Source organism: Eleutherodactylus coqui, chromosome 4 (genome assembly GCF_035609145.1).
Source record: "Eleutherodactylus coqui strain aEleCoq1 chromosome 4, aEleCoq1.hap1, whole genome shotgun sequence".
In the NCBI taxonomy this organism is placed as follows: domain Eukaryota; kingdom Metazoa; phylum Chordata; class Amphibia; order Anura; family Eleutherodactylidae; genus Eleutherodactylus; species Eleutherodactylus coqui.
In genome coordinates this window covers 56,356,776-56,368,293 of record NC_089840.1, presented here as the reverse complement: position 1 = coordinate 56,368,293, position 11,518 = coordinate 56,356,776, and the positions used below count along the sequence as shown (strand labels likewise).

General features: G+C 45.8%; 1 protein-coding gene across 2 annotated transcripts; it reads right to left on the bottom strand.

The window, feature by feature from the left end:
- Positions 1 to 5,835: 5,835 nt before the first annotated feature.
- EMC6 (ER membrane protein complex subunit 6) lies at positions 5,836 to 11,297 on the bottom strand. Of its 2 annotated transcripts, none has more exons than XM_066599491.1 (2): positions 11,155 to 11,297; positions 5,836 to 6,367 (listed from the first exon to the last, which is right to left on the bottom strand). In XM_066599491.1, the coding sequence occupies exon 2, from the start codon at positions 6,336 to 6,338 to the stop codon at positions 6,006 to 6,008; it is 333 nt and encodes a 110-aa protein (XP_066455588.1). In that variant the 5' UTR covers positions 6,339 to 6,367; positions 11,155 to 11,297; the 3' UTR covers positions 5,836 to 6,005. The 2 variants fall into 2 exon arrangements, with proteins under 2 accessions (XP_066455588.1, XP_066455589.1); XM_066599492.1 differs by having other exon boundaries at positions 11,146 to 11,291.
- Between the last annotated feature and the right edge of the window lie 221 nt (positions 11,298 to 11,518).

The window sequence follows — 11,518 nt, the reverse complement described above, 5'->3', positions numbered from 1 at the left end:
GTGGAGAATATGAAAGGTCTGAAGGAGGTTAAGAGGGATGTCCTCTTTTCTTTTTTTCATAAAAATTCAAAACTTGACTTGTAATAATGTTGCCATCCAATAGGTTGTGCTGAATCTCCTTCTATGTGCAGGTTGAAGGAGAGATAAGACACATCATAAAACTGTCACATTCCTGAGCTCAGTGGAGTGATTAAGTATTTATGTCTCAGCTCAGTTTGTCTGTTTTAAGTTTTGAGTGCAAAACAGTCTCAAATTTCTGTGTGAACATTTGTATTTCAAACAAGAGGGGTCTCATCTTTGCATTTGTATATTATATATATGCCCCATCCAAACCAGTTCCATTCAAGCCTGATGAAGGATTGATAGAAGACCCAAAAGCTTGCTGTAACATCATGTATTTTTGTTAGCTATTAAATGGTATCATATTTACATGATTACTTGGTTTCTCTCACTGAGAACAAGCACACTTTGCCTGTCTATCAATCTGTCTATGTATCTGTCTATATATCTATGTCTCTATCCATCTTTTCATCTGTCTGTCTATGCATTTATCTACCTATGTATTTATCTATCTCTCTCATATCTATTTATCTATGTATCTGTCTATCCACTTATGTATCTGTCTATCTATCTATGCATATCTCATTTAGACACAACGATTATCGCTAAAAATTCACTCAAAGGCCGTCTTTTGAGCGATAATCGTTGCGTCTCAACGCCCGGCCATTGTGCACTGTTCGTTCATCGCTAATTTGTAGCTAGCTAGAAATGAGCAATGAGCCTTATCAGAGCTGCACAGATATCTCAGTGGGCGGTGCTGATAGCCTTCTTTCAGCTGATATCCCACTGGCAGTTCTCAGCAGGACACTAGCTGAAAAAGAACAATGCAGCTGTTTGCATATTCAAAACAGCTGCTGTTCTCTTAGCTATTGCAGCAGTATCCTGCTCCGCCTGCATAACTCTTAAGTAGCTAATTAGCTACTTAGAGTTATGCAAAGATGATCGCTCAAAACTGTTACTCAAACTGTCGTTTGAGCAATTTTTGAGCGATCATCGCTCCATGTAAATGGGCCTTTAGTCTATTAGAGTAAGGGCTCACTGCTGGCTTAGCTTTCTTATTTTTTGTTATGCATGAGTCAGACGGAAACTGGATCTTTGCCTGTGTTGGCATTATATTCTGGTACTTCTATTTGGCCTTCTTCATGGGCTGCACGGTGTTGCACTATGTGGCCCTTGTGTGACAGTCTGTTGTATTACTATGCATTGCTGTCAGACTAGTGATGGATAGAATAAGGGCTAATGCCCACGGACGGGTTTATATCACGTTCCCTGCGGCAGAATAACACAGCTATTAGGTTCTATTCAACCTAATAGCTCAGTCCACACATGCGGGATAAAAATCGCGGCATGTTTTATTTTACCGTGTTTTTTCGTGGCGAGAGGTCTCCATACTAAAGTACTAATGGTGCCCATGAAAAAAGTGTGTTTTTTTTTTCAATCGCCAGTGGGGACTTTTTTCTTTATCCCTGCAGCGTAAAACCACGGGCTTATCCCGCTCCGTCCGTGGGCATGAGCCCTATGAATGGGGTACATATCGATGGGGCACATGCTCCGACTACTCCATGGGACTCCCGATTCCTAAAAATTGTGGTTTTGGTTTTCACTTCTTCATGATCACAATAGTGGGAAACAGCGGCAAGGTGCGGCAGTGTGAGGACAGTTCAATGGAAGCACTATGATCTGAAACAAATCAGCTGCTTGCAAAAGGTGTTGGTAGCCACAGCTGAGGTGATCGGGGTAAAAGGTTTTTATTTTGGGCTACACCCTTACAAGTGCACATTATATACTTTCTATAACCATCCACTAATTCAGAACTTTTGATCATCCAGCAATATGTAAGAGGGAGTTTTTACTTGTGGACCTTGACCCACTTGCAGGGCCCTAATTGAGGACAAGAAAAATAACTTTTTTAAAATTACATTTCATTAGATAAATACAAATAATCTCAGTGTGATATGTTAGTGCCACTAAAAAGGATCACTGTATCCATGCGAGTCCTCCAGACGGGTATTGTTCACTTATTCCAGACCAAAGAGAACACTGTTGAACTATGGCAGTAAGTTTCCTGATATGAAATAGACACCTCAAGTTTCAAGTTATGAAAGTATCATCAGGGGTCTACTAAGATGATCCCGTTCCAGTGATCACCCTCATATTCAAGCTTCCTACTACTTCATTGTAATATTCACTCCTCAACATTGAAATTGCAACACCCAGAAGAAAAAGAGTTGTAAGGTTATCCAAATCTAGGAAGTCGAAGATATTGCTAAGATATGCAAATATTCAAATATTCAAGCACCCAGCTACAACCTATGGCTTGTGGGTGGAGCTTCATTGGTATAAAAGCCAGATCGAAATTAAGTTTTCAGCCACATGAAACCTCAATAATTGGATCAAGTCTTGTGATGTGATTGTATGATGCATCCTATTCGTAGGCATGCCGATTATCGCCACTTGTTATAAACTGAAAAGACTGGTTTAGCACTCCGGAAGATCTCAACACATGTAGGCCGTGACGTCAGCACTGTCCAACGTTATGTGTCTCAATGGTTGGGAGAACATTGATGAACTCAAATCACTGCAAGATATGTACAGAGGCTAACCTTTGCACGGACAGACCACCAGATTAGGAGAATTCCATGTAGTGATCCATTCTGAATGGCAAATGAAATTGGATGTCACATGCGAAGCCTAGAGCGCCAAACAGTGTCCATACAAACCATCAGTAGGCACTTGCATGACAAAAGGCTACGAGACAGCCATCCAGCAACCGGTGTTCCATTGACCTCTCGCCACTGCTCTCAAAGGCTATCGTGTTGCAGAGCAATTGGAATGGAAGTCTATACTTTTCATGGATGAGTCCAACTTTGTTTCGGACACAATGATAGCCGAAGATTGATCTGGAAACCACATAGGCAAAGCTATACAGAGTCTTTCATGAGTGAACATCACACTGGTCCTACTTCCGGGATTATAATGTGGGGTGGCATAATGTATGGCAGCTGGACCCCACTAGTCTTTATTTCAGGTACACGAACAACGCTATATGGATTTGGTTGTGGAACCAGTGTACAGCCATTTCTCCGAAGTGTTCAAGGAACTATTTTTCAACACAACTCCAGGCCGCATGTTGCATATCAGTGCACATGGACCGTGTCATCGGACTGAAAGCTGAAGTCTGTGTACACACTCCCATAGAGATCAATGCTGAATGCACGGTTCTTGTGCGGACTGCCGGGTCTCACAGCTTGGGCACATGGAGGCACATCTGGGAAGCTGCCCTATGACCATCAGAACTTAGTTTAGGGTACTCATAGACAGTAACGGGTTCTCCTTAATATGTCTATCAATCTTGTGATTTCTGTAATTCCTCTTTTTATTCTTGGTGTTGCAAGCTTATTCAAGATGCCTACTGTTACACAACAATAAGTAACCTGACTTACCCGACTTACACTTGTCCCTGCCTGCCTGCTTCCACTCTGGCAGCAGTGTTGTTGACAGCAGGAGAGACAGCCCTATCCGGGTACAGCCTGTTGCAGATTTGAGGATCTCTGCCTGACAATGAGCAGAGCTCAATATCATTAACCCATTATGGACTGGAACTTTTTTTTCCATTTTATATATTCGTTGACATAGTTGTTAGAGGGTTTGGTTTTTGCGGGATAAATTGTAATTTTTAATGAAACTATTTAAAGGGGTTGTCCCGCGGCAGCAAGTGGGTCTATACACTTCTGTATGGCCATATTAATGCACTTTGTAATGTACATTGTGCATTATGAGCCATACAGAAGTTATCAAAAGTTTTATACTTACCTGCTCCGTTGCTGGCGTCCTCGTCTCCATGGTGCCGACTAATTTTCGGCCTCTAATGGCCAAATTAGCCGCGCTTGCGCAGTCCGGGTCTTCTGCTGTCTTCAATGGGGCCGCTCGTGCAGAATGCCGATTCCAGCCAATCAGGAGGCTGGAATCGGCAATGGACCGCACAGAAGCCCTGCGGTCCACAGAGAGAGAGGATCCCGGCGGCCATCTTCAGCAGGTGAGTATGAAGACGCCGGACCGCCGGGATTCGAGTAAGTACTACCCGGTTTGTTTTTTTAACCCCTGCATCGGGGTTGTCTCGCGCCGAAGGGGGGAGGGGGGGGGGTTAAAAAAAAAAAAAACGTTTTGGCGCGGGACAACCCCTTTAATGTACTGAAAAACCTTTAAAAATTTCTAAGTGGAGTGAAATGGGGAAAAACAATGCAATTTTGCCATCTTTGGGCAGGACTTGTTTTTACAGCGTACACACAGCAGCAAAAATGACATAACTTTATTCCATGGGTCAGTATAATTACAACTCCATAAAATTTATTAAAAACTTTTTTTTTTGCTGCAGTACTTTAAAAAAAAAAAAAAAAAATATGCTCTGAAAAGAATAAAATTATTTTTCGGCTGCCATAGTTGTGTGACAGCTCCTTTTTTGCAGGAAGTCCTGTAGTTTCTATTTGGAGCACATATGACTTTTTGATCATTTTTTAGTCATTTTTTTCGTGCAGATGGGGTGAACAAAAAACAAAACAAAAACGCAGTTCTGGTATTATGCTTTTTTTTTCCTGATAACATTCACCGTGCAGAAAAAATAACGCATTAGCTTGATCGATTGGACTTTTACGGACACAGCGAAACCTTCAACTTGGGATCGTTTGCTCACTCATATAGATTAATGTAATACCATAGTACCATATTACATTATACCACGATCTGACAGGCATGGCTTAATAACCAAATCGGCTATGGCAGTGCTAGTGGCCTTCAGAAGGCCCTAGGCAGCCATGGCAATTGACCAGCACCTTGGGATCACACCCCAGGGGAAAAGGGCATTAATAGGATCACATTGATCATGGCTGTCGCCAGTTGGTTACAGTAAGGCCACTCTTACGCATACAGTCAGCAAAACGCCACAATTTTACTTTCATTTTCGTCCAACAGCGTGTTTTAGCGCACGCCATCACTGGGATAGACATAGCTTAAAAATCGCGGCGCTGGAAAGTGCCGTGATCGAGCACGTCTGTAAGGCCCCATTGAAATCAATGGGAGCATTATACCGCTGCGTTTTGAACGCTGCGGTAAAAAGCTCTTGTGGCAGAGTGGCCTAAGACTTCTTTCCCACTTGCACTATTGTTTCCTGCTTCATTATGAGAGTAGGAAAACGGAAACCTCTGGATAATCGGATCCATCTTATGATAGTATTGAATGGACTCCATTGATAGTTTCCATCGGCTGTCCCCCAATTTTCCGCAAGAGAAAATGGCACTATTTAGTCCGGACTTTTTATGGGTATGAGCAACAGAATCTCCAACGCTTATGTGAACACAGCCCAAGTTCATGATGAACTATAAATGAGCCATATATGAAGAAGGTGGTATGTAGAAAAATGGAAGAGTCCGTCTTGTCAGAAGTTTGGCTGACTCAACAGCCCCGATGATTAGGTGTACCACAACTTGGAACTGTAACATAACATCAAGTTACTGTACCTATTGCTACTTTCCCTTTTAGTATAGCTTTATTTAATATATATGCACATACAGCTAGAAACCGATATACCGCTCAAGTCACATTAGTAGCAGCTGAAGATTTTACCAAACGATCGGGGTCCGCACCGTATGAGGTCAGTATAAGTTATAGAAATGTTACATAGAGAATGCATATATTACCAATCGTACATATTACTGCATAATTCAGAGACGTTTCTCTATAGATCGCTTTAATGGCATCATCTGACAAAATACGAGTAACTTCAGAAGCCTAGAACCGCTTTAATCGAGGAAAGGATACAGAACTTTGATAAGTTACTAACAGAAAGATTCATTTAAAAAGTAACGCTCTAGTCAAATTCATTAATTGGGCACGAAAGTATCTGATTTCCGTTAAAAAGAGTGTTCCCGAAAGGCAGATCCACACAGACTTCAGTACACATGCACCATGCCGTATAGGAAGGTCCAGAACAGGACGTACGTAAAGAGGCCGCCGATCAGCCCGCCCGTAAAAAGCGGCCGCCTCGATTTAAAATATTTGTTCCACCTGCGTCCAGACTTTAACACCAGTAGCACGGAGAGGAGAAAAGAGGCGAGGAAGTAGAAGATGAATCCGTACAGGCCCGTAAGACCAAGAATTCCAGCTGTGGCTCCGGAAAGAGCAGAAACAGACGTTCTGCAATAGTCGAGGACAGCGGCATTCCCCCTCACTGCGGCTTCGCTGATGAACTGCGGACCTTCTCTCTTCAGAACGACGGCAGCCATTGCTGCGAGTCTATGGAGTCCAGTTACAGCTGTGCAACGAAATAAGAAAAGGCATTAGCTCCTTGTCACTGGATAGCTGGTGCTGGATGACATATGTAAAGACCATGCCGCTAACATGGTATACTATTGGCCAGACGGATTGACCCATAGGCATAAGACTCTGTTCAGATCTACGTCAGGTTGGGGGCTCCAGTGCAGATCGGCACAAGATCCTAAAGCATGCTATGCTACTTCAACTGGGTAAAACAGCAGGCACAGAATGACGGAAGTCCAATGGACCCCTTTAGAATGACTGTGGTCCATCAGGCACTAGTATTGCAATCTTGTGCCAGATCCACACTTCAGTTATTCCCATTGTTCAGCACTTATGATTGAGCCGAACAATGGAAATAAAACAAAATGCTGATGTGAACCCAGCCTAAACTGGAAAGTGACATCCAAAAAGGGCCTTCATTAGTCATAATGCAAATCCTTAGGTCACGTTCCAAGTGTAAAGTTGGAATTGAAAGCTGAGCTCCGATTGGCTATGACAGGTAAAAAGGACTTTTTGGAGCTCCGGTATCAGAACTCTCTTCCAATCGTTGTTTCTGTACTCTCTTACACAGGACGACTTAATGGGCCGTATACGGCCCCCGTAATCGCCTGGCCCTGTCAGTAACAGAAGCGGGAAGTGGAAGAGCAGCGCGGCGCTCCCATTGATTTCAATGAGAATAAGGCTGCCACTCCCACTTTCTCTTCTGCTGTTGACAACGTCCAGGTCGTTGCACTGACAACCGGCTGCCCAATTAGCTGATGGACAAAGATCTCGAGCAGTGGACCCCCCTTCCTTATCAATCAACTACTGATGACTAATGATGAACGAGCATACTCGCTAAGGGCAACTGCTCGAGCGAGCATTGCCCGTAGCAAGTACCTGCCCGCTCGAGAGAAAAGGTTCGGCTGCTGGCGGTGGGCAGGGAGCGGCAGGGGAGAGCGGGGAGGAACAGAGGGGAGATCTCTCTCTCCCCCCGCGCTCACTGCCGCAACTCACCTGTCACCCACGCCGGCAGCCGAACCTCTTCTCTTGAGCGGGCAGGTACTCGCTAAGGGCAATGCTCTCTCGGGCAATTGCCCTTAGCGAGTATGCTCGCTCATCTCTACTGATGACCTGTCCAGAGGATGAGTTATTAGTTGGAAAATGCCCAGAACACCCCTTTAAAAAAAATCAGAGGGGGATTCTTTACATGGGACCCTAGACAATCAGCTGTCTTAAGAGGCTGTGGAGTAGCATCTTCTCGGGTATTAATCATTCATACAATGTGAGAGCTAATCAGGCATATATAATTGAATTGGACTGAGTTGCTATACCAAGCACAGCCACTATACAATGTATGGCGCTGTGCCTGGTACGAATCGAAGTCGCCATGATTGCTGCAACATCTAAAAATCAGCTGATTAGCAGGGAATACTCGCAGTGGTTCTCAGACAATCACCTATGAACAGGTCATCAATAGCTTACCCCTGGAAAAGAAGCTGAGCTCTCATCGTCTGCAGCGGGAGTCGGCTGAGATTGACAGCCAGCCTCCCAATGTATCAGCACCCTCACCCCCCCACCACCACCAAAAAAAAAACAAACGATCCCTGCAGTTAATGTTGATGACAGCATGCACGGAGTTAAAGGGAAAATGTCACATCCCCACAGGACCATGAACTAAGTTACGGTGCTGTTAGGGGACTGACAGGGAGCCGGGTGATTTATTTTTAATACTCGCCTGATCCCGTGATCCAGCAGTGTCGCTCTCCGAAGATAGCAAGATGCTGGAAGATCAGACTCTTTTCAGAGCCCCGTGTGCGCTTCTCCCATAGACTTGTATAAGAGTTTGATTTTCCAGTCTGAAAAGAGTCTAAATATCCAGCGCTGGATCGTGGGAGCGGGTGAGTTTGAAAAACACATCACCCAGCTCCCTGTCACGTCCACCAACAGCACCATAACTTAATTTAGGGTACTGTGGGAACGTGACAGGTTCCCTTTAAGAAAGAGAGGGAGCTCCCTCTGTGATGTCATTGGCCATAAAATCGCAGCGGTCCAATGTGTTGTCATGCCAACTGAAGGCCTAACAGTAGCTTCCAAGTCCGCCATAGCTTTCAATGTAAACCAACAGCGATAATACACTGCAATACAGAAGTACTGTAGTGTACTATCTTAGCAATCACAAGATTGCAGATTCAAGTTCCCTAAGGCCTCCTTCACACGGGCGAGCGTGATATCGAGATGCGATTTATGCCCTGATATTGCACTTGCCTCCATGTGAAAGCCCCATGGATGTGAGGCGTTTTCATATGAAAACAGCCTCACATCACTGCGAGGATGAAGGAATCCCCAGCTGCGGCTGTCACAGCTGTAGCACAGGATTGCAGAGTTCTCCAATTGCTTTCAATGGGGCCAGCGCTGCTGCCACCGACCCACTGAAAACTATGGGAGATCTTGAAGCTAGATAGGGCATGCTGGGATGCCATGGAAAAATAAAAAACCATGCGACTTTGAAGGCAGCTCTGCCATAAAAAAATAAAATCCAAAAAAGTGGTTTTATTGTAATTATGCGAAACTCCTACGTTGACGTCCCATTGTGACATTTTCTTGGCAGACTGTTTCTGCAGGGTGGTTTGCCATTGCCTTCCCCAGTCATCCTTTACCCCCCAGCAAGCTGGGTACTCATTTTACCGACCTCAGAAGGCCGAGTCAACCTTGAGTCGGCTACCTGAACCAAGTGGGGATTGAACTCACAACCTTCAGGCAGTGAGCGAGAGCTTATGACTGCATCCTGCTGCCTTAGTACTCTGCCCCTCATGAGGCTCTTATGGCATTTATACCGCAATGTAAAAAAAAAAAATGGACAGAATTTATTCGTCGTCTTCTTCATTCTGCCCACTCCCCCCCCCCAAAAAAATAGTAACACATTATACATCCCCCAAAACAGTACCAACAAAGACTACAACTCCCACGCAGCGAACGAGCCTCACAAGGCCGCGTCCACAGAGGCATAAAAACGTTACAGCTTTTAAAGAGTGAAGATGAAAAAAAGCCCCAAAAATTGTTTTCTTAAAGGGCTATTCCAGAGATTCTTTTAAAAAAACAGGCCAACAATAGATGTCCAGTGGGGACCACCGATCAGCCGATCCCCGGGGACCACCGATCAGCCGATCCCCGGGGACCACCGATCAGCCGATCCCCGGGGACCACCGATCAGCCGATCCCTGGGGACCACCGATCAGCCGATCCCTGGGGACCACCGTCACCGTGGTCAGGAGAGGGTGCAGAAAGCCCCGACCACAGCCCGGCCGGGGCAGATACTGGCGGCGCTACCACCATTGAATTTAGTTCAAAAACCAAATCAGGCGGCTACGCTATCGTCAGCACTTCCAGCGGCCCCCGGGAATCAGCGGATCGGTGGGGCCGCCAATCATCTACTGAGAACCAGTTGGTCATGAATAGAAAAAAAAAAACATTTAAAGGAGATGTCCCGAGGCAGCAAGTGGGGTTATACACTTCTGTATGGCCATAATAATGCACTTTGTAATGTACATTGTGCATTAATTATGAGCCATACAGAAGTTATAAAAAGTTTTATACTTACCTGCTCCGTTGCTGGCGTCCTCGTCTCCATGGTGCCGACTAATTTTTGGCCTCCGATGGCCAAATTAGCCGCGCTTGCGCAGTCCGGGTCTTCTGCTTTCTTCTATGGAGCCTTTCGTGCAGGATGCCGGCTCCGTGTAGCTCCGCCCCGTCACGTGCCGATTCCAGCCAATCAGGAGGCTGGAATCGGCAGTGGACCGCACAGAAGAGCTGCGGTCCACGAAGATAGAGGATCCCGGCGGCCATCTTCAGCGGTAAGTATTGAAGTCACCGGACCGCCGGGATTCAGGTAAGCGCTGTGCGGGTGGTTTTTTTAACCCCTGCATCGGGGTTGTCTCGCGCCGAACGGGGGGGGGGGTTTAAAAAAAAAAAAACCCGTTTCGGCGCGGGACATCTCCTTTAAATCACCTTGCAATACCCCTTTGAATCCAAATCATGCAATGTGTTGAAAGGGTTAACCCTTTGCAATCCAATTTGGGATTCAGGGTTTCCTAGGGAGCTTTCTCTTTCTGCCATTATACTATGGCACCCTCTGCTGGGTAGAGCCAGTACTGCGGTAAGGGGCATGCTAGAGAGGCTCATGACAACAGAGTGGCCAGTAATATAGAGTAAGAATACCCTGCCGGACGTCTTTCGACATCGGAACTGCACAGCCTTCAATTAGAATGTCTTCAGACAGTGGATTGGAAAGGGTTAAAGAAGCTGTGCTGCAATACCATACGCAACCCAAACAGGAGCGGCGCCCTTTATAGTCTACAACTAAAGGTTCCCTTTAAAGGGATCCCGTCACACTGAATATGCCGTCCCACCTGCCAGCAGCGGAGGGGGAGTTAGGGAAGAAGCTCACTCGCATTTTATTCACTGACACCTGTGCTATGGTTAGGGGTCCAGTGGGCGGAGCTGATGGGCACTTCTGCAGACACAGCTGTCAATCACAGATAACTCCTCCCACTGGACTCCTAACCACAGAAGTGTCAGTGAGTAAGATACAATCATACTGAATACTATCCCAGTATATATTATATATCAGTCTGCTCTATAAGATACTGCCTGACAGCTGCACCACCCAGCCCGTCCCCGTATAGTGCACCATCCGCCGTCCTCTTCCATAGGATCGCTATATGGCGCCTCCTGCAGTGCAGGCAGGAGATAACAGCCGCCATGAACCGACGGTGTGTATACAGCTATAGATACCCTCCACACCTCTATGGGAGAGGCCACCGTCTGCCGAACCTACAGCCTCCTTGGACCAACTGATTGACGACCACCAACCGGGAACTACACCTAGATCTCCGCCATCTTCAGAAGGGACCGGAAATGATCTTCTCCTACCCGGAAGCTCTTCCACCTACGCCTATGCGCTGTTCACTGGCGGACATATTTGTTGATGGCAGCGTGAGCTGTAGAAACAGAACCCATCCTCGGGACTGCATATAATGTTAGCCCGTGTATAAGAATACCGTATCCGGGCACCGAGCTGTAGTACTGTACGTCAGAGACATTTACTGGGCGTGGTTATGCGGCTACTACATAATTAATGAGGAGAACATGTGACTTTTAGAAAGTG

Coding starts and splice junctions, on each gene's coding strand:
- EMC6 (XM_066599491.1), bottom strand. CDS start 6,338: ATGGCTGCCGTCGTTCTGAAGAGAGAAGGTCCGCAGTTCATCAGCGAA.